We start from the raw sequence: 22,798 nt of genomic DNA, 5'->3' as shown, positions 1-22,798 counted from the left end.
GCCCTGCACCAGCAGCCTGGGCATCGGGTGCGATCGGTGCTGACCCTTCTTTTTACAGGGACCCCTTCCTGTTTGCGAATGCGTTATCACCTACTTGAAGTAGGTGGTAAAGTGAGAATGTTTGGCAACTGCATTTCAGTCGTAACTTCCTGCACAAAAACAATCCTGAGAGGCTTTTTCCTCTTTCTATATGTGCTGCAGAATTCAGCACACATAGAAAGAGGAATTAGCGAGGAGAGATAAAGATATCTCTCATCATTAAGCCTCACCTGGGGAGGCAAAGGTTTTTGGCACCTTCCCAGGTATTCATACAAAAATAACCTGGTTAAAAAGAACACTTTGTAGTCATTGTAACTTATATTATGCGGGTATTATGTACTCCTAGGTATGGCTATGCTTAATTATCTAGTCATGCCTACCTCCAAGTGTTCCTCATTCAAAAATTATTATCAACCGCCCACAGCTAATCTCTCTCCCACCAAAGAAAAAATGTGAGAGAATTCAGAAAGTGCCTCACATAAGCACCATCCAAGCAGCTACTGGTTGGTACTCAACAGTTTGCTCATTCTGTCATCATCGGCAACTTTCTTGGCAGAAAAGAAAGACATGTGACCTAACTGTTAGGTTCGTGTGAAGTGGTGAGAAAATAATAACGTGTAAATGATGGTGTCATCTATCTAACGTCTAAGCCCGGTAATGTGAAACAAAGGTGAATAAATCTCCTAATTAAAAGTGAGTTGTGGACAACTATTCCACATATTCTTTATTTTAATAGTGTCCACACTCGGTTAAAAGAAACGGCATGTTGAGACCATTTTAACTTGAATGACTGACATGTTTCATTGTCCACAAACTTTTTGGCAATTTCAACAGTGCACGGGGACGCATCTACACCTAACTGATGCTTTGTATCTGTAGTGGCTGATAAAAATAATAAAAGAAAGAGTGATAGTACATAACATAGTGCCAGAGACAAAGAGAAACAGAGAATGTAAACAGTTTCCGGGTATACCTGTTCTTGTACCTCTGTGAATGCATCAAAAATCCATGGATGTTGAGTGGGAACACCCATGCAACACCCATGAAAAAACCTTCCTGGCGCAGAGCAACACAACGCAACGATTTGCACTGTGTTACATTACTCAAGATTTATGAAGCCACACAGGGCCATGCAAGGTGGCTTAGCATGGCTTCATAAATCTCAATCGACATGTGCATTGCGCTGCGTGGTGCAAAAGAGACACAAAGGGGCTCATAAATATGCCCCTAGGTGTCTAGTAGCAGAGATAGCGAAAATTGTACAATACCATGCAACAACAGAATATGCAAGACTCACCGTAGGGTATGGGAAGGAGCAGAAGACGGTGTACTTTCTGATGATGCCATTTAACTTTAGGGGAGGGAGCCAAGACACGAAGACGACGGAAGCCGAAGCGGCAGCGGCTTTCACACCAGCTGTGGGGCCTGGAACTGGAAGAGCAACAAGTTTTTAAATTCTACCCTAAATTTATTGATACACATTCTTGTTGCAATCCATGTTTACAGGTATATCCAACAGATCTCTGACTGGCCTTTTTTAGAGATACAGTCTTGTGTAACAAAATTGATCAGGTATGTCAGGACAAAACTACCGCCTCCCCAGTACCTTTCCACAGAAGATGTTACAAAATAATGCAGATACACGGAAGAGAAAACTGGAAAGAAAAAAAAGAAAATGCTTGGTTAAAATAAATGCTTACAAGCAATTTCCCAGTTGTTGCAAAAGACCTTAGAAATCTGCAGCACTCTTCACCCCTTCTACTTGTGCTCTCTTGAGTTAACCATATAGCTCATGTTTTAACTGGTTGACTAAGAGGTGGTTAACTAGTGCGATATAAGATGTTCCTTGCAGACTGATTCAACATTTTCTCTCTTCTAACCTTGACTAATTACTTTGAGGAGTGCTAATGTGACTTTTGGAGGGAAATATTATTATTGGTAATGCTGTAACTGATCCTCAATGCTGTAATCAATTCTGTTAATTGAGGATTTAACCTTTTACACCATACAGGAATAAGTTCTAAATTGGAAGGGAGGCAAGCCAGATTTGTGTCAGTAAATTTCCAAGAAAAAGCAATATTAGGGAAAACTCAGTTTTCAACAGATTTAGCTTGCATTTAAATTGAGAAACCCATGACTTGATTTGATCTAGACATATAGCAAGAAATTACGTCTTGCAGAGATTTTACCATGAGGTAAAGCTGAATATAATTCGATGACAACGCAATGGAATTTATATGTTGACATTATATACCTTCCAAATCCCTCCACAACGTTCTAAAGAAATTGTAAACCGTAAATCACATCTACACCATTTTGGTGGTGGTGGTGGGGGGCACAAAAAGTGACGTACTGGTGGAGCAGGGGGCTTGTAACACTGCCCCCTAGTGTTTAACTCACTGAGTTCTAAATGGTATGCTGTGGGGAAATGAGCAATTTGGACACAGATATCTGTGTTTCTGAATGATAACTAGCAGTTAAATTCGATGTAGAAAGGGGACAAGAGGAAAAGTAGGTGTCACTTTCACATAATCAGTAAAATTGGAGCAGATGCAAAAGAAATGAGGAACTTCCAGAGGTATCACTCACTGCCCGGCCTAGCACTTAGTTTTTAAATCTCAAAATTAGGTCTGGCTGGTCACTGCTATTCATTCTCTCACCATTGCGCCTGCTGTGGATGGCAATACATTTATATGATCCTATTAAAATCCAGCAGCATTCAGCAGACTGCCCTCAGCTCATTATTGATATTCAGTTCATTAGAACCGGTGGCTGATCCATCTCCACAACGCTAGCATTAGGATTTATGGAGCATGCCAGTGAATCTTCCACCGCGTGTGATAGACCTACGGTAATATGCTAACACTGGTGGTGTGGAGATTTACGCGGCTCACTGTCAAATTAGCGCTGATTTAAGGGCTAAATCTTAGAGAGATGTTCAATATGTCACCGGCAAGGGTTTAATTCACCGGTCATTCAGGAACCCCAATCGATGAGGCGACTTCTGGACATTAAATTATATTGCACTTTTTTCATTCCACTGAAAGGATGTCTACCTGTGTGCACTTAACTTATGTCTCTCTTTGGTAGCTATTTCTACACATCTTCCCTCCACATCCTTATTTATTTATTTACTTATTCATTAATGTTGCATTTTTACATGGCGTGGCCTGGACCTCATGAGGTGGGGCAGACTGAGAAGACATGACTGACCTGGGATAGGTGTCCCTCAAGCTGCCGGGGCTCAGCGCCTCTGGAGCCGCTCAGACAAGATGTCCGTTCAGCGACCAAGGCTCAGTGTCCACAGAATGGCCTGGGCTCCATGAACGTTTAGGGGCCGGTACTCGGGTGGTCAAGGCTGAACGTACCTAGAGCTGCTCAGACTTGATGGCCCTAGAGGCGCTCAGGCTGGACGTCCCAAGAACCACTCAGGCACGATGTCCGTTCAGCGACCCAGGCTCGGTGTCCATATAATGGGCTGAGCTCTATAGGGGCCCGTACTGGTCTGGTCAAGGGTGGCTGTGTCTTGAGCTGCTCAGGATTGACAGCTCTAGAGCCGCACAGGCTGGACATCCCTAGAGCCACTCAGGCAGGATGTCCGTTCAGCGACCCAGGCTCAGTGACCATTGATTGGTATGGGCTCCATGAACATTTAGGGGCCCGTACTCGAGTGGTCAAGGCTGGATGTCCCTAGAGCCCCTCAGACTTGACGGCCCTAGAGCCGCTCAGGCTGGTCGTCCCTAGAACCACTCAGGATGGATGTCCATTCAGCGACCCAGGCTCAGTGTCCATTGATTGACTTGGGCTCCATGAACCTTCAGGGGCCCGTACTCGGGTGTTCAAGGATGGACGTCCCTAGAGCCGCACAGGCTTGACGTCTTTAGAGCCGCTCAGGCTGGACGTCCTTTACGCAGTACCGTGCACTGTGAACATGAGCTATGCAGAGGTGCATGTGAGGGGTCAGCAATTGTTTACAAGGTGAATGAGGTAGGAAATCCAGTACAGAAGGTGTCCAGGAACACAAATCCTTGAAAACACATTTGAACTTTAACCTACGCTGTAAGTATGAATATTATCATGCCGTGCAGTCGATCTAAAGCTGCAACGGATTAGAGGCACAACATTTAATTAATTGTAATATGCCCCTATCTGGAGGCATCAGAGCACCATATATGCTGGGAGGTGGAACCTGTACAGTAGCTATTGGACACATGCAGGCGGTGGCGATCCGTCCGCCATCCCTGCCCGTCCGCCACCTTTGTTCCCCCCGCCATATTACGATGGCGGGGGGACCGTGGCGGAGGGGAAGACTGTCCACCGCTTTTGGCGGAAAAGCTCTAATATGGTGGCGGTGTCTATCAGACACTGCCAGCCATATTAGGATGTGCTGGGGGATATGCCTTTCTGGGGCGGCAATGTCGCCACGAAAAGGCATACTGTTCCTGCTTTGGGGGCCCGTTGCGGGCCCCTAGGTTGAAGGTGGGGTGAGGGGTGCACATGGGGGGTACCTATGGTACCCCCCTGCAGTTGCATGCACAATGCGGCAGGCACCGCGCGTTGCCTGCCGCTTTGTGCATGCAAGTGCACAGCACAGCAAGTGCACAGCATGCACTTTTAACTTTGCGGCGGGTGCTGCTTAAAGCAGCACCCGCCGCAATGTTAAATATACGAGATGTGACCGCCAGGGTGGCGGTCAGATCCTAATTGCAATGGAGGGGACGCCGCTGCCCCTGCGGATGGTCCCTCCACCTCTGGGGTGGCGGACGGACGCAGGTCCGTCCGGCATCATAATTGACCCCTATATGGGGAGGACAGATATACTCACAATGGAGAGAGCTTCCGAAGATGTGCCTGTGTCCGCCTGAAGAAGGATGTGAAGGTTGGCTTCAAAGTTAGCATAAGAATGTAGGGGCATAAGAATGTAGGGGCATATTATCAAGAGGGTTTATCTCCGCTTTTTTGGCTTTAAAAGCCAAGAAAGCGGAGATAAAATTATCTCCCTATTACCTAGCTGTCGCTAACACCAGTTAGCGTCAGCTAGTAGGAGATAGCGACCATTTTGGGCCCCACTTTGCATGTCAGTGATATTTATCACTAATGACATGCAAAGTGGGCGTGCCAAGATGTTATCGACTGGAAACAGTCGCTAACATCGCTATCTCCTATTACCAACTTATGGAGATATTCGCGCTAAGCGCGAATATCTCCAAAAGCTAACACCTGCCCTGAGCAGTTCTTAGTCATGTTATCCAATTGGAGGTGGATAACATGGCTAAGAGCATTAGCTCGGTAATGCATGAATATCGCTGACTTTTCAGCGATATTCATGCATTGCGGCCGATTTTTATCGCATTTGCGATAAACCTTGGAAATACCAAGGTTTATTTGCGATAAAAATCGCCGCAGCTCAGCGGTAAATTTTTGTCTCTAACCAAGCAATAGCGATAATTATCGCTATTGCTTGGTAATATGCCCCGTACTGTGTCATGCACCACTCTGCATATTATAATCAGGAAAGAGGCTGGGGATTTCAGTATGGTGATATTTGTAAGACCTGGCATTTAGCAGCATTCCCATTAGCTAGGAGCTGGTGCTTGTACTAGAGGCTGTATAGATGTGACGGTCTGTGATACTGATCAGTGATGAGTCTATCTGTCTTGACATAATTGAGGTGAGAGCATCTGGGCTGAATGCAGGGATGCTGGGTGGTAGGAACAGGGAAGTGAACTAGATGTAGGCACAGTGTTTTGAGTGTGTTGTACAAGTGACAGCATAAGAGGAGAGTAATTCCTATTGGTTATTCCTCTTACTTCAATTGGGAGATTTCTTAACTTTCTAATTGTGAAGAAAATGCCCCGCTCTTGATGGAGAATTTGAAAGAGAAACAGTTTTATTGATAGGAAAAACGATAATCTAGTAACTTGAACTGAGTATGTAATTAAGTGATGCCCGTAAAAAATAAGTAAAGGTTTATTAAGGGAAGAGCACTAAAATGTTAACGTAATTTACGTTCCTAGAGAAATAACTCAAGGCACAAATATTCCTAAATCTAAATTAGCCTCCACTGATAAATCCTAATCTCCCAAGTACAAAGTGATTGAGTGCATGGCAATTTTTAATTCCTATAGGAAAGTTGTAATCAAGTGAACTTCCAGATTAACATCTTGCTGTTCTAGTTCCACAGAGTGTGATCGATGACAAAAATGGTCACATAGGTAGCTTGGTTGTAGGTACTTGCAACAGTTTGGACAACATCAAAGCATTATGTCTATTGGGATACATTTGAGCATGCAGTTATGGAGGTATCAAATGCAGAATTACGAGAAATAGAGGAAAACAGATTTGTAGAACTGTCTGATCGAAAGAGCATCAGCTCATTAACAGTGGTTGGAGCATTAAGGACTAGCTCTACCATTTTGCTCCACGGCAACATATTTTCAGCAATGTGACTCATTCAGTGATGGTTTATTCTAAAACATAATCATTCCATTGCAGTTCACGGTCGCTTTGATGTCCTATTCATCCATCTTGTCATATTTCTTGCCTTGAAGACATTTGCCAGAAGACGAAACATGGCGGGGCAGGACCCACCATAGCAGCAGCAGTGAGTTTTCCAGTGTGGACCATTACTGCTGTGATAGTCGATAAACTAAGATCTCTCTTCCAATGAAGTAAAGGGAGGAAGGGGTGTGCGTATTATCTGACTGCTAGCTCAGGTTCATCTTAACCGGTTCCTCTTTCAGAGGTCCTCTATGGACATTCCATAGTGGGCTCCACCAACTCTACAGCACGCGTTTAATCAGGTGTCGTCCAGCAGAGCCATATCTGTAAGCATGAAATCGATGTTCTCCTCCAGTGGAGTATGGACGCTGAAAGTCACAGCAGCGCTGTAGACCACTTGATCTTATGTCTCTGTACTTGTATAAACATGAAGAGGACACTACAGAAGAAAAAATGTGTTCATAGAATGAGGTTTTCCAAAATCCCATTAGTGCATAGTGAAGGATGTCATCAAGGCATGGAGGCTAGAAGATATAGCAGTGTGCTTTGCAGAAAAGGAGTTCCATCTCATAGCCTGCCACAGGTTAATCTGGTTCCAAGATCATGGTGAGGTTGGCATCTCCACTGAATCTCCTGTGATTCCTGTCTTTTGCAACTCCAGTATTTTGCTAGTGCTTGGCAACTTCTCATCTAATCGTTATTAAGGACTTCATTTGCAACTTCTCCATCAGTAAGTTTAGATTGGGAAAGTTGGTTTAGCTAGTTTGTTTGCTTTTTCTCGTTTTGGATTTGGCTTCAATGAACTGTTTGTGAATTGTTATACTTGAACACTTCATTTGGAGGCATAACTATGATTTGAATCCTGTACATAATACAGTAACCATTGATTATGTGCAGTGATCACTGTTTTACTGTTTGAAGTGCTCCACAAATACTTTACATACATCCTCTAGGTTAAGCCTGAATGCTCTGTGCCAAGCTATCAGAGGGTGAGCACAAGTTAATTTATCCTGCAGCTTACCCTGACTAGAATTGTGGTTGCTGCTTGACCACGGCTCACACCCCAGTCACCCCTCAACCCAATTTCTAACAGTCTTGTTTTGCTGTTAACAAGGAATGTAGGAAATGTGGTCATTTAGATCATTTTGTTATGTAGTGCTAATCTGGGATTAGAAACAAAGTGGATGTAGTGTCAGAAGATTCATCTTTGGCCACTGAGGTAGTTGATAGACATCTGAGTGTGGGTTGTGAGTGAAGTGTAAATGAAGAAGATAAAAGAAAGTATAGGCCAAATTCCACTTTTTTGGTTAATGGAAATCAAATAGAAGTCAAATCCAATTTATGGTAGATTTGGGGTCTATGTACATTATTATTCTAAAAAAAAACGTTTGAGTGGGAGTGGACTGGAATCACTTTGAACCCCAAATATACGTTTACAGGAGGTTATCAAGAAGAAACTATTAATATATATGGTTACATGGAAGGGGGGTTTCATTAATATGACCTGATTATCACTATTAACTGTATGGTTCTGTCTCAGATTATGGTGGTGGAGGAGGAATCTATTCAGGAAATATTGGATGGGGTGAAACGTATTTGATGATAAACATTGCCAATTGAAGGGGTATGTAGTCAAAATTGTTCTCAAACTAGATGCTGCGTGGGTTCAACACAAAGTGGGGAGAGTACCTATTGTGGCTCGAGATGAGGTAAAGAAAATGGATGAAGGCATCATGGAATCGGTAGAGGCATCTAGTTCGATATGCCCTGTTGTCATTAATGAAAAGACAGACGTTTGTCTGAGATTTTGTGTGGACCTCAGGTCTTTGAATCAAAATTTTGTGGTTGTAACAGTTCCTTTGCCTAACATAAAATAATTGGTGTTGCTACTTAAAAGGGGGAAGTAATTTTCTAAGTCAGATTTAAAAAATGCTTAGCAGCAAATTAAACTTAATCAAGAGTCCAAATCACTTACAGCTTTCATCACCAAGGAGGGAACCCTCTAATTTACTCGCATGCCTTTTGGATTGTCTTCGGAGTGATCGCTTTCCAGCCGTATGATAAATTAGGATTTTAAAGGATTACAGAATATTGTATATTTTCAAGGTGAAACCATTGAGCAACACAATCTTGTACTCAAACAAGCCCTGCACATAATTTCTACGGTAGTACTTAAATTATGGAAAAACAAGTGTACATTTTTGGAAGAACAAGATGACTATTTATGATGCACTATTTTGAGGGAAGGGGTGACACAAAAAAAAAAGATTTATTAAAAGCAATTGGTTTGGTCCTAGTTTCCCTGGATAAGAAACAGCTGAGATCCTTCATAGGAATAATAGAATACTATTCGAAATTTGTAGGAAAGACAGAAAGTTTAAGATCTTTATGGAAAACGGGGTGCAATTTCATCTGGGGTTGTGAACAGCAAAAATCTTTTGACTCCATAAAGAAAGAGAACTGTGATGCAGGTGTGTTAGTTCCATTTATTATCAAACTAAATTCTAAATTGGAGTTGATACGAGTGCTACTGGACTGGGAGATATTCTTTCTCAAAGCCATGGGAACTATTTAAAAACACAATCAAGGTAGGGGGCACATACTTAGAGAGATGGAGAGACATGCCTGTTGATACAAAAACAGAAAAGTACTGTTTATTACTATTATTATTATAGATTGAAATATCACTTTTTCTTTATATATAATTTTTCCACTGGAATGCATGATCATTATGTTTCCTCTCCAATAGAATAAATACAGTTTATACACATGACATAGTCATACTCTCACATACAACATACAACAAATTCCTTCCTCACTGGTGAACAAAGGTGGAATAAGGGCTATGAAGTAGCACCGTTTTACATCCACACAAACAACATCATATTGCACTATATGCACTGTTCATTATACCTGCATACATCGATGAAACCTGAATATATCCAATATCATATGTACGTACAGTCACCCATCATCATATGCCAATACATCCACCATCACATGTCTGTACAACCTACATCATAGGGCAGCACTTCCAATAACACACTGACACACCCACGTTCATATGTACTCACAAGCAACATCATACTCTGATAAACCCAGCAATGTGCTTCTACTAACTCACCACTGTACTTCATCTAACCATTGTATGCCAATTCATCCAACTCCATACACCCACACAAGCAACAGCATACACCAAGACACACATCACATGCCAAGGTAACTAACATCATACATCTACAGAACCCTAACCTTAGAGCACCAACCATCATATGCCTATACAATTCATGATATGTCCACACAACTAACATACACCAACACACCAGCCATCATATGTAAACACAACCAACATCACAACCACTATCATAACACCAGCCTTCGTATGTCAACACAACCAACATCACAACCACTATCATAACACCAGCCTTTATATGTCAACACAACTAACATCACAACCACTATCATAACACCAGCCTTCGTATGTCAACACAACCAACATCACAACCACTATCATAACACCAGCCTTAGTATGTCAACAAAAACATCATCACAATTTCTAACATAAGCTAACACATCCAGTATCATATGTTTAGACAATGAACTGTGAACGCCAATAAACCTACAAAATAGGCCAACACACTCATCTTCATATGTGTGTCCAGCCACAATTATATGGTCCTCCACACCACACCATACAGGATCACAAATCTCCATTATGTTTCTGCACATATATAAATATGCACCCATCTATCAGAGAAACACGGTCAAGTTTATACACCCATTCCAACATCCTTCCAGACACCAACCATTAACCCCTTCCATTGGCCGACGGCAACGCTACCTCGCTGGTGCTGCCGTCGGCCAATGGCCGACGCGGACCCGCCCGTTTTGCGGAAGTGCCGCACCTCCGCAAAATCGCGGGCGCATGGGAGGGGTTAAATGCTTATAGCAGTTGCAACAAATACTCAGACGTCATTATTATTATTATTATTTCACACTTATAAAGCGCACTGCAACCCCACGGGCATCCTGGCGCTGATTATATGTTCGCACAGCTCCTACCACACAATCTTACAACTGCTTTCATATACCAAAACATACCAACAGACATCTAAACAAATAAGAACAAGTGTACACACAGCCACGAATCTCTACCCATTTACACACCAACGTTAACACACCAAGCTTCATACACCCAACACATAGAATAGTGTACGTTTACAAGAATCATGACAGCAACTCACACACCCTTATATGACAACACAATTCTGTACACACAGCCATCATTTACCCGTCCTAGAAAGCATGACTTCAAGATTGTATCAACTAAACACTGGTTCGCTTGGTAACAATCAAAAGCAAGTTATAACATGAACAGTAGTACTTCAAAAGACTAGATAGTCGTCAACTGGACAATAAGTGAGGTAGTTACTAATAGAAACAAGCCATGCAGCAATAGTTGATATCAGAAGCAATTTAATTAAATTGAAACGGAAAGTTCTCAGTTCTAGAGGGGGGATAAAATGAAGCAACCAGTTGGCATTTGCTACTAAAAAAAGCAAAAAACCATCAGAAATGTAGAATCACTGGGGTAAAAAAACAAATTAATACTTGGCCTGGTGCTTGCGCTTTATAGAACTTCAGAAATAACATAACAAGGGGCAGATTTATGAAGGCCTTGCGCCGCCGGTGCGTCATTTTTAACATGGGAAAAAGTGACGCACCGGCGGCGCAAGGCCTTCATAAATCTGCCCCCAAATATCTAAATAAAAAGAAGTAAATTCTGCGGTCTAAGAGAGTAGGCGGATTGCCAATGTAAAACCAATGGTTTAAGCAGTATCGGGTTGTACCACGGCCACCCCAGCCTGGTCTTAGTATGGAAGCTACAAAGCACCATCACATCCAATTAGAATTTGGCAGACATCGATTTATTACAGCATCTCTAGTATTCATATTTTTCAAAATAGCAGATTCGGTGACCTTGTAGAAAAACAAATTTATAACAGCCCTGTCAGCCATCCGTTTTACTTGGGATTATAAACGTGAGGCACGGTTGTTAAATGGCCGAAAATAAGTCACAATGGTTTCTCCATCCGCTGTAAATAATGCACCAATGTGTTGTACTATACATGTATGCTAAGGCTGACCTCTAGTGGTACAGCGCAGAACTGAGCAATGCAGAATGAAATTGTTGCAGGATGAACTAAGGCTAGCTTCTGTGAAATAGACAGAGCCTCAGTGAAAATGATCAAATTCCGTTTTGGGACAATAATCCACTCAGAACAGCAGAGGCCATGGGTGATAATTTAAGAAGGCACACTGCGCTTAAAATATATAGAAGTTATCATGAAAATGTTAGCTGGCTATTTTTTACTGGAAAGATTTTCATTTGTAGCAAGATTTAAAATCTCTCTAGCTTCGATAAAACGCACAGGGGCATATTATCAAGAACAGTGTTAAAATTATCGTCGATTTAGCAGTAGGAAACTGCTGCTAAAGCGGCTATAATGGGCTTGATAATATGCCCTTGTGAAGTCCCATAGAAGCCCAGGTTCCCACCAGTACCTGGGCTTCTATGGGAATTCACAAGGGCATATTATCAAGCCCATTACCGCCGCTCTTGATAATATGCCCCATAGTAAATTATAAAATACCTTAATTGGGAACTATACAAGCATGTACTTTATGAATAGCATTATGCTTTTTTTACATTTCCATCTGTATTTATCCATATTTATATTTCCCAATATTATTGGCTGGTCGAACCTCAATGTCTGTAGAATTTTAGTGCCCGATGTACTAAATAATGGTCATAAAAAACTGCCTGCAATTTGCGACCATTATGGAATTGTTTGTACCAACCTAGGTACTAATAGGTTGGTTTGTGAAAATCTGACTCGGAGTGGGTTGTGATTCGACCTTCCTCATCAATAGCACAGAGGTTGGTAGCCAATTATGAGTCACTCTGATTTTGATGGCCATTACATCGATGGAGGCCTGATAGAGTCAGCAGACCATCATGAAAGTAATGTTTTGTTAATTTCAGAGTTGGCAATGGTATCAGATGAACTTTTGTTTTTAATTCGTGAAGGGTGACAGGTGATCTCTTCCATTTTGGAAATAGATAACCACCCCAACTCGTGAGTCTGTAACTCTACAGTGTTTTGCAACTTAATTTTGGTTGCAAAACATTGGTACATCCCATACCAATTTCGTATTTGGAAGGGACATATACTCAAGGATAAAAGAGGAAGAAACCAACATTCTCCCACATAGTAAATTATATCACAAATGGTGCTCAAATGGGAAGAGCTGATCTACATTGATATTCCTGAGTACTGCTAACCACTGTAGCCCACAGGGATCCAAAAGATATTGGAGGGGATGCCAAAAAAACAACTTATAGTGACATGCTTAATCGTTGGTGCCGTCATCACACCAGAGTAAGTGAATCCCATTCCAGGGGACTTAACCTCAATGGAAGTTTATATATAATTCTTATTATAAACTAAAGCAGGGATCCGGGCTAATCTGTAAGAATACATTAGGGTCAACCCTAGGAGTCCCCTTTATTAACAGGTAGCCTTGGTATATTAAAATTCTGGAAGGATTTATGATGACGTACAATCGTTCATCAATCCACTCTTTTTGCCAACATGTTTAGAAAGCTCTCTGAATTGGAGTGTTTGCGACCATAAAAATGCTTTGTACATCTGGGGCCAGATGTAGGTGGCCATTTACCGATCGGTAACGGCCGATTTCGGCCGTTACCGACCGGTAAATGGGTATTTGGGATAGGGGGCCAATTTTACAGATTCGGTAAATTAACCGAATTGGTAAAATACAGAATCGGTATTTTTACCGATTCGGTAACTTCGGGATGTAGGTGGGACTCTTCTGAGTCCCAAAGGCCTTTCAGATTCGGTATTTTACCACCCAATCCAATTGGGTGGTAAAATACCGAATCCAGGTGTGCATGCACATGTGTGCATGCACACCTATGCCATGTGATAGACAGACATGCCCTTAGGGCATGTCTGTGTGCCACATGGCACACATGCCTGTATTTGGGGTGCAAGAGGGTGTCAAAGTGACACCCCCTGCACCCTTGCAGGATTAGGTATTTACCGATTCGGTAAATACCGAATCTTATCGATTCGGTAAATACCGAATCTTATCGATTCGGTAAATAAGAAAAGAAATTTACCTACATCTGACCACTTCTATTTTACCGATTCATAAATACAGAATCGGTAAAATTCGGTATTTATGAATCGGTAAAATAGAATTACCTACATCTGGCCCATAATTCTTAGGTATTTGGCCTAGCAGTCACAAAATCTTATTTTAAGAGACAGAAAAAGCCCAAAAATAGATTAATGTGTACTCTGAATCAATTTTCGGTTCCAAAACATTTTGAGTTGCAAAACATTGATACATCCCATATCAATTTGGTATTTGGAATGGATGCCTGTAACACACCCCTTCAAAATACTAAGACATTATGGAGTCACAGAATCAGTCAGTAAAAGTTTAAAATAGGATTATTATATTAGAAAATGTATTTTGGCAGTCCTACACTCTGAATCGGAGTGTTGCAAACAATATAAAAAACCTTTGTACAACGTACAAGTGCACATCTGAAGCACATCAATTTAAGGTAAATTAGAAAGCTGTATTTCTTTTAAATCCCTATTCTGTTAATGTGGATAGCTATTGGCCTACCACTTATGCTTGATAACATTGAGAGACGCTCAAAATAAAATCAGTTTTCTGCATTTATCGTTTTTCAGCAATACACAATGAGAAGGAGATATATTTTTAGGTCTCGTAATAGTTCTTCTTGTGTTTGTCTGGTCCCTGAGGCAGAGCCTCTGCACAATCCTTTTGATTGGCTGCCCTGTATCATTCCAATGCTCAACTACTTTTTTAGGTCAAGCATTCAAGACCTCTTGTATATACTTTGGTATACCTATACTACTATTATAAAGAGAGAACTTTGAACCTTTGAGGCGGGTAAACTCAGGAACCACAGCACCAATCCAAACACCCGATACATTGTTGTAATTGTCAGGGTCTGCAGATGGACATAGGCTATATAAAAAAATAAAATATCCGTTCTTTAAAATATTTACGATTAAAAAAAAAAGTAGTCCCTTGGAAGTAACGCCTGCCGCAGATTGCTCTGAAAGCTGTCAAGGAGCGAGCAGTGAAATGGATGCAAATAAACGTGCTGATCTGAACTTCGTGTGGCTTTGCTTTAGTTTTGGGCTTCCTGTTTAGACTATATGGATATATTAGCTGTTTGCCCAGTTGAGAAGCGAGGCCCACCTTACGAAGGGTTCGTGCAGGCTCTGAGAAGGGGCTTGCAAAGACGGAACAAAGACAAGAGCAGCTCCAATGCAGGTGGTGCTGCCTTGAGCACGAATTCACTGCTGCAAAGCGCAATCTGAGGGCTTACAGCGCTTTACTTTACTCCACTTGGTGAATACTTGGTTAAAATTGCAAGGTCTGTTGAGTGGCCCCACTGTGGGAAGAGGGCCAGTGTACTACAAGGCACAGAAGGCTTTGCGATTTAGCCACTCACACTGTGGCAGGTGCCAGTGATTATATGAGCAGACGCGGCCAAAAACTGCTCTTCCAGCCCTTCGTGAACAATGCCTCTGAAGAAAGGATTATTTCCTGAAACGCGTCAGGCTTTACATGTTCAAAGATTGCTCTGAAAGCTGTCAAGGAGCGAGCAGTGAAATGGATGCAAATAAACGTGCTGATCTGAACTTCGTGTGGCTTTGCTTTAATTTGGGGCTTCCTGTTTAGACTTTATGGATATCGGCTGTTTGCCCAGTCGAGAAGCGAGCCCCACCTTACGAAGGGTTCGTGCAGGCTCTGAGAAGGGACTTGCAAAGACGGAACGAAGACAAGAGCAGCTCCAATGCAGGTGGTGCTGCCTTGAGCACGAATTCACTGCTGCAAAGCGCAATCTGAGGGCTTACAGCGCTTTACTTTACTCCACTTGGTGAATACTTGGTTCAAATTGCAAGGACTGTTGAGTGGCCCCACTGTGGGAAGAGGGCCAGCGTACTACAAGGCACAGAAGGCTTTGCGATTTAGCCACGCCCACTGTGGCAGGTGCCAGTGATTATATGAGCAGACGCGGCCAAAAACTGCTCTTCCAGCCCTTCGTGAACAATGCCTCTGAAGAAAGGATTATTTCCTGAAACGCGTCAGGCTTTACATGTTCAAAGATTGCTCTGAACACTGTCAAGGAGCGAGCAGTGAAATGGATGCAAATAAACGTGCTGATCTGAACTTCCTGTGGCTTTGCTTTAATTTGGGGCTTCCTGTTTAGACTTTATATAAATATATATATATATATATATATACATATATATATATATATAAATATATCTATACTACTATTTTAAAGAGAGAACTTTGAACCTTTGAGGCGGGAAAACTCAGGAACCACAGCACCAATCCAAACACCCGATACATCGTTGTAATTGTGAGGGTCTGCAGATGGACATAGGCTATATAAAAAAATAAAATATACGTTCTTTAAAATATTTACGATTAAAAAAAAAGTAGTCCCTTGGAAGTAGCGCCGGCCGCGACGCGCTTGCTGACATCAGCAGCGCGGGGAGAAGCGGCGTACAGGAGCGCGAGGAGGAGTGGCGGACATGAGAGCGGGGAGGAGCGGCAGACAGGCGGGGAGGAGCGGTGAGGAGCGGCGGACAGGCAGTGAGGAGCGGCGGACAGGCGGGGAGGAGCGGCGGCTGAGGTAGGTGAAGCGGCCCGTGTGCGGCTCATTGGGGGCCTTGAAAGTGGCGGTGCGCTCCGGGGACCCATGGACAATGTCGGGGCGGGCGGGGGCCCTGAAGCCTGAGACAACGTCGGGGCGGGCGGGGGCCCAGAAGCCTGATTGCTCCCGGACAACGTCGGGACGGGCTGCTAGTACTTAGATACATTAGTATATACTTGTTGGGATTTAAGGGGGGGGGCCCTCTGTCTTACCTCCCTTCCTCTCGCAGTTAGCATTCAGTACCAAGTACATGCGGGAACTTATGGACGCTCCCTTAGGTTCGCTTTAAATGAGCCTACCTTCAGGAAACCGGTGCTTGGTTTCTTTTACGGTCCCTTGCCTTGGGACTTCCTGTTCCTGGTATCATATCTTGTTTGCTTCGAGGTGGGGTCCGCGGCTGTGCGCCACACGTGGGGTGTCTGTTTGTACTTGCCTTCGTTTCCTGGATTTCTGGGAGGCGTAGGGTTGACATCTGGAACAGATTCGGTAGCGGACGACGCCTAGGGATACGCGGCTGCGTGTCTCTCAAATCAGTGGCGTCTGGACTTCCTGGTCTTGTGCAGACTGTCCGACTCGTTTTGTGTGTTTTGGGTGGATTCACGAAGGGACTGAATTACGGCCGTTTTTTGTGCTTCCTTCGTGGTTTTAGTGCACTATTTTTTTTTGGGTGCTCTCCCAATACTTTGGAGACCTTTTTTCCCCCCCTTCCTTCCTACATCCTGGTTATTTGAGAGTGGGGTATCATAAGTTACAAACCCTTTTATTATTTGGAGCCATCCCCTTCGAAAGTTATTTCCTTGGCTTCACGGGGTGGCGTTGTTTGTCTCTGTCGACCAAGTGGAGCATCTATCCAAGAAGACATCTTTCATTTCTGGATTTGGAGATTCCCAAGTGCAGACTGGGGTAAGCCGGGAGGTCTGTGGGTTCTTGTGTGTACTTGGTATGTCCTGGGGTGAGTCGCATGCATTTAAACCTGTTCCCCTTTTTTGTATTTAAGGTCTCGGCTATGGTCGATCAGTCTGCTGTGGGGAGCTCAGAAGAAGCACGCTGTATTACCCGAGACCTTGATATTCCCTGTTTTGTTTTACCCACCCTCTCCCTACGTCGTGGTTACCCATCACCCTGAGTTATCCCTGTTGGGTGCGGGGGGACTACGGTGGGGGTAGGGGATTGGGACATTCTTCACTCCTGCAGTGTTGGGACGGTTGGCAGGCGGAACAATACTTATATGTGTATGTACTTTGTGGGCTCTGGAGATCAGCCCTAGGACTTGTCTGCTTCCGCTTAGGGACTTTTTTTTCTGGCAACTACCTCTATTTAACTTTAAATAGGGAAAACGACCAGCAGAGGTCAGTAAAGTACCGGAATCACTTTAGCCTTCTCTAGATTCCAGTCCATAGAAATTGTCTTCCATGAGCACCCGTAGACAATAATAAATTTTTTTAAATCTTGCATTTTCAGTGATATAACCACCGAAGGCCCTGATTTTATATTAAAAACAGAGCTTTGGACTAAACCATTTCCCGCTGAAAGGCAATATTTCTCTCCAGATGTTCCCATAACTGGCGTGTCAGGCAGTTTGGTGCTTACTTTCCCTCCATATTAAAGAACAGTAGATGTTTCAGAACCCAGGCTAATGTGCTGCATAGCTAAATACATATAAGGTCCTAAAGGCGAGACTGACTGCATTGCAAATGCTTGTTGTTTTTCATTCAGCACCACACCAGAGTGCACGTGTTTACTAGCTCTGTCTGTCATGTGCTGCTTCCTTTCTCAAAAATTCCTTCCCCGCTATGTTGCTCTCCACCCCTCCTAGCTTGTTTGTAAAAGCACAGCAACAAGGGGCATTTTTGCTGAGGTATTTCTGAAGTGCATGCTTTAAGGGCAATATTTGGTTTGGTTTAGCTCCTACATTCCACATATTGCTAAAGCACAAGCTTTGGCAAACAAAGGAGAAATCATTGAGAATGTGCCTACGTGCTGCTGTGAGGTTTATGCCACAAAGAACTCTTTCACCAAGTAATGTTAGTAAAATGCACACCACAAAGTCAAGAACATTTAATGACAGTTTGTCTTTCTCACAAAAGCAGAATTAATTAATTTTAACCATGTTGTGCCTTTCCCCGCTCGACAAACACATTCAAAAACCCTAAAAGAAAGAATACCCAATCTGCAATTCGCAAGCCAAAATCCAATTTGCAGAATGTGAATTTCCATTTTAGAGCACTGTTATCCCTGATTCGCCGCTGCCATCGGTTTATCTCTAGCATTACCGCCATATCCAGAGGGGTGAGAGGACACCCAAATGCTATAGACGCCGCTACAGCTCTTGTAGAGTGAGACCGGACATTTCTTTATAGTGGTCTGTTAAATTTAACATGACAGAAATGGATTGCGGAGGCTATCCACCTGGAAATTGTGGCTTTAGTGACCGCTTTCCCCAGCGTGGTCTGGCCATAAGCCACAAATAATTGATCTGATTTTCTGAAGTTTTTTGTCCTTTGAAGGTAAAACTTCAAACATCGCTTGACGTCTGAAGAATGCAGTGTTCTTTCCGCCGTTGTAGTAGGATTTGGAAAGAAAACTCTTAATTTTACTGGCTCATTTAAATGGAACTGAGAAGGCACTTTGGGTATGAAAGTTGGATTAGTTCGGAGAGTGACATAATCCTGAGAGAAATGCAGGAAGGGTTCTTTTATAGTGAATGCCTGACTTTCCCCTACTCTCTGGCAGATGTCAGGGCTAGAAGTGAGGCGACCTTCCATGTGAGATATTTGAGGTCAGCTTTGTGAATAGGTTCGAATGGGTGCTTCATCAGTTGTGAGAGGACCGTATTGAGTTCCCATTCCGGTGGGGACAGCCGAACCGGAGGATAAGCTCGGAAAAGACCTTTCATTAACTGTTTTATTAAAGATGAAGAACACTTGAGACCGAACTACTTTGTCTGATGCCTGATGGAGCTACCTGGTTTAGCTATAGGGGAGATGGACCGTGGATTCCCTCCTTGGTCGTCACCTACCCAGTCGGTCTTTAGACAGACTTCCTCTCGTCTCTACGGTTGTCTCTTCCCTTATCCTTACCTTCTCACCTCACCTACCCCCCACTTCCTTTCTCTCTCCTTTCTCTCCTCTCCTAATGTATTGCTGATTGTCTGATGTAATGTTGTAATTGTTGATCTTTTTCTGTTACACTGTTAAACCACATTGTTGCACTTCCTTTCGTCCCTCCTGTCGTCTCCTCCCGCATCCTCCCTCTATTTATGTCTCTCCTTCTCCCCTCTCTCAAAGTATTGAGACAGAACTTTTTTGTCTGATGCCCGATGGAGCTTCCTGGTTTAGCTATAGGTGAGATGGGCCATGGATTCCTCCTGGGTCCTCACCTACCTAGTCGGTCTTTAGTCGGTCTTTAGACAGACATTCTTTTCGTCTCTCCTTATTGTCTCTTGCCTTATCCTCTCTTTCTCACCTCCCCTGCCCCCTCCACTACTTTTCTCTCTCCTCTCTCTCCTCTCCTAATTGTATTGCCTATTTTTCTGGGATTTATTGTGTAATTGTTGAACTTCTACTGTTACATTTTTAATTCTCATGTAAAGCGCTCTGATACCTCTGGGTCTAGCCAGCGCTATATAAAACTCTTCATATAAATAAAATCAATAAAAATAAGTAGTGAGGGAATGCTAGCTACCTTCCTGAACCTGGATAGAGCCGCTAGATGGACTTTTATTGAAGAAAAGGAAAGACCAGAGCAAGCCAAATGTAATAGGTGAGGAAGAATTTTTTCTGCAGGAGCTTCAATCGGGTGTAAAGTGTTTGAGATACACCAAGAGCAAAATCTCCTCCATTTAAGACAATAAGTCTTCAATGTGCTTTGGGCCCGCGCCGTTTTCAAGATGTCACAGCAATCCGGAGGAATTTGAAGGTGTTGAAATTCTAAGAAGTCAGGAGCCATGCGTGTAATCTGGGATCTGGGTGAAGTGTTTGACCCTCGTTGCGTGATAGCAGTTTTGGAGCCGGGAGAAGTCTGATTGGGGGCTCCTGGGATAGTAACATGAGCTCCTGGAACCAATACTGGCGGGCCACCTAGGGGCAATTAGGATGAGACGGCAGCTCTCCAGCTTCATCTTGCGCAACACTTTTGGAATCAACGGGATTGGAGGAAAGGTGTAAGCACACATCCCTGACCATCGCATGGACAGGGCAATCCCTCTTGATCCCTGTTGAGGGTATCTGCTGGCGTAATTTTGGCATTTCTTGTTCTGCTGTGTTGCAAACAAGCCCAACGATGGTTTACCCCATGTCTGGAACACTTTGTTTATTTGAGTGTTGTCTAATTCCCACTCGTGGCAGTCTGATAAGGATCTGCTGAGCTTGTCCGCTAGGGTATTTTGGAGGCCCCTGACATGTTTTGCCTTGAGAGTTATGTTCTGAAGTGTTAGCCATTCCCATAACTCCTGAGCTTCCTTTGATAGCGTAGCTGATCTTGTTCCTCCTTGCTTGTTCACATAAAACATGCTGGTGGTATTGTCCGTGCAGACCAGGACTGAAGATCCTGCGATTCTGGGAAGGAGCGCCTGTAAGGATAGAAAGATGGCTCTCAATTCCAGACTGTTGATGTGACATTGTCTGTATTTCTGAGACCACTTGCCCTGCACTTGTAAATTTTGGAGATGACCTCCCCATCCTTCCATGGACGCATCCGTTGTCACAAAGAAAGACCGGAGGAATTTGCATGAATGTGAGCCCTTGCTCCAGATTGTGCAGTTGCGCCCACCCTTGAAGAGCATCCACCATGTGTGGGGTGACTTTGATGATGTCGTCGAAAGAGCCTGTCGCTTGTTCCCACTGAAGATGTAGCTCTTCCTGTAGAGGTCGCATTTGCAGACGTGCTAGTGGGATGAGATTTATGGCTGAGGAACACATTCCCAGGGGTGAAGCGAATAGGCGAACAGAAAGTGACTCTCTTTTTGACACTTGAATTGCTAATTTCTGCAGACGGAGTTGTCTTTCTTGTGACAAGAATGCTTTGCATTAGATTGTGTATAGATGAGCGCCCAAGAAAGGCAGGATCCTTTGCGGAAGTAATTAAGATTTGTTTGTCTGAGATCCAGGGATGCAAAGAGATTGCTACACGTTGTTATGTCATTCTGTACCCTGTTCATTGAAGAACCTTAGATTAGCCAATCGTCCAAGTATGAGAAGACCTGTATTCCCGAAGAACGTAATGCTGCCGCTTCTGGAGCCAGGCACTTTGTAAAAATCCTTGGAGCCGATTTGAGGCCAAATGGGAGCACTTTGAACTGATAATGGGCACCAGCCACAGTGAATCGGAGATACTTTCGATGTTTCGGATGGATTGGGATGTGAAAGTATGCGTCTTCCATGTCCAAAGAAGCCATAAAATCTCCCTCGTTCAGGCAGCTTAGAATCTTTGAAGGAGTGACCATGCAAAACCCCTGTTTCTTGAGATACCTGTTGAGATTGTGCAGGTCCAGGATCGGTCGCCATTCCCCTGATTTCTTCTTTATGAGGAAAAAACGGGAATAGAAGCCTGTCCACCGCTGATGAACTGGAACTTTTTCTATAGCATTCTTGAGGAACATTGAGTGAACCTCCTTGAAGAATAAGTAAAGACGAGGGGGAGGGGGTCCCCTGGACGGAGTAGTTGGAGGTTTGGTGACAAACTCTAGGGTGTGTCCATGTTGAACGAGGTCTAGCACCCATTGGTCGGAGGTAATCTGTTGCCACTGGTGTCGAAAACAAATATTTTCGCGCCCACAGGGAGGGAAGGAAATATGGATGGCGCCCGGCTGATCTCACTGCTTTCTGTGAGTATCTCGCCCTTGATTGTTAGAGCGTTTTCGGCCTCCTTGGTGAGAGAAACTAGCCGTACCAGGTTGGCGTTATGAGGATTGGTAATTCTGCCAGTATTGAGGCTGATATTGTCTGTTTTGTTGATAATAACTTCCTCTAGAGGAGTATCCACGCCCTCTAGCGCCTCTAAAAGATCCTCGCTTGTACTGCAGGGAACCCAGAGATATTGTGGCATCAGTGTCCGTTTTGATTGCCTGGAGGGCTTCGTCTATATGTTTTCCAAATAAAGATTCGTCATCATAGGCCATATCCAAAATCTTTAGTTGGACCTCAGACCGGAAGGTGGTAGCCTTTAGCCAGCCTGACACCTGAGAACTGCAGCCCCAGCTAGTTATCTAAAATTTGTATTCGCAATATCCAAGGCGCAGTCGATAGTTTCAGCAGCTGCATGCTCCCCTTCCATCAAGATCTTCCGAGCCTCCTGATTTTTATCCTCTGGGATTAGGTCAATCAGACCAGCCATGTCTGACCACATTTGGCGATCATAACGTCCTATGATCGCCAAAGAATTTGCTGCCCTGATTGAGGCGGACGCCATGGTTGAGAATTTTTTACCAATAAGGTCCAGACGACGTCCCTCTTTATC

The 22,798-nt window shown here is 43.5% G+C and overlaps 1 protein-coding gene across 1 annotated transcript in view; it reads right to left on the bottom strand.

Annotated features, from left to right (window-relative positions):
* The window catches only part of DSCAM (DS cell adhesion molecule), a 959,122-nt gene that overhangs the window by 201,741 nt on the left and 734,583 nt on the right, over positions 1 to 22,798 (bottom strand). The window contains exon 20 of the mRNA XM_078656818.1: positions 1,337 to 1,470. Coding sequence (XP_078512944.1) covers positions 1,337 to 1,470 — 134 coding nt within the window. The remainder of the gene's footprint in view (positions 1 to 1,336; positions 1,471 to 22,798) is intronic.

Source organism: Lissotriton helveticus, chromosome 8 (assembly GCF_964261635.1).
Source record: "Lissotriton helveticus chromosome 8, aLisHel1.1, whole genome shotgun sequence".
NCBI classification, from domain to species: Eukaryota; Metazoa; Chordata; class Amphibia; order Caudata; family Salamandridae; genus Lissotriton; species Lissotriton helveticus.
This window is presented reverse-complemented; position numbering and strand designations above follow the sequence as displayed.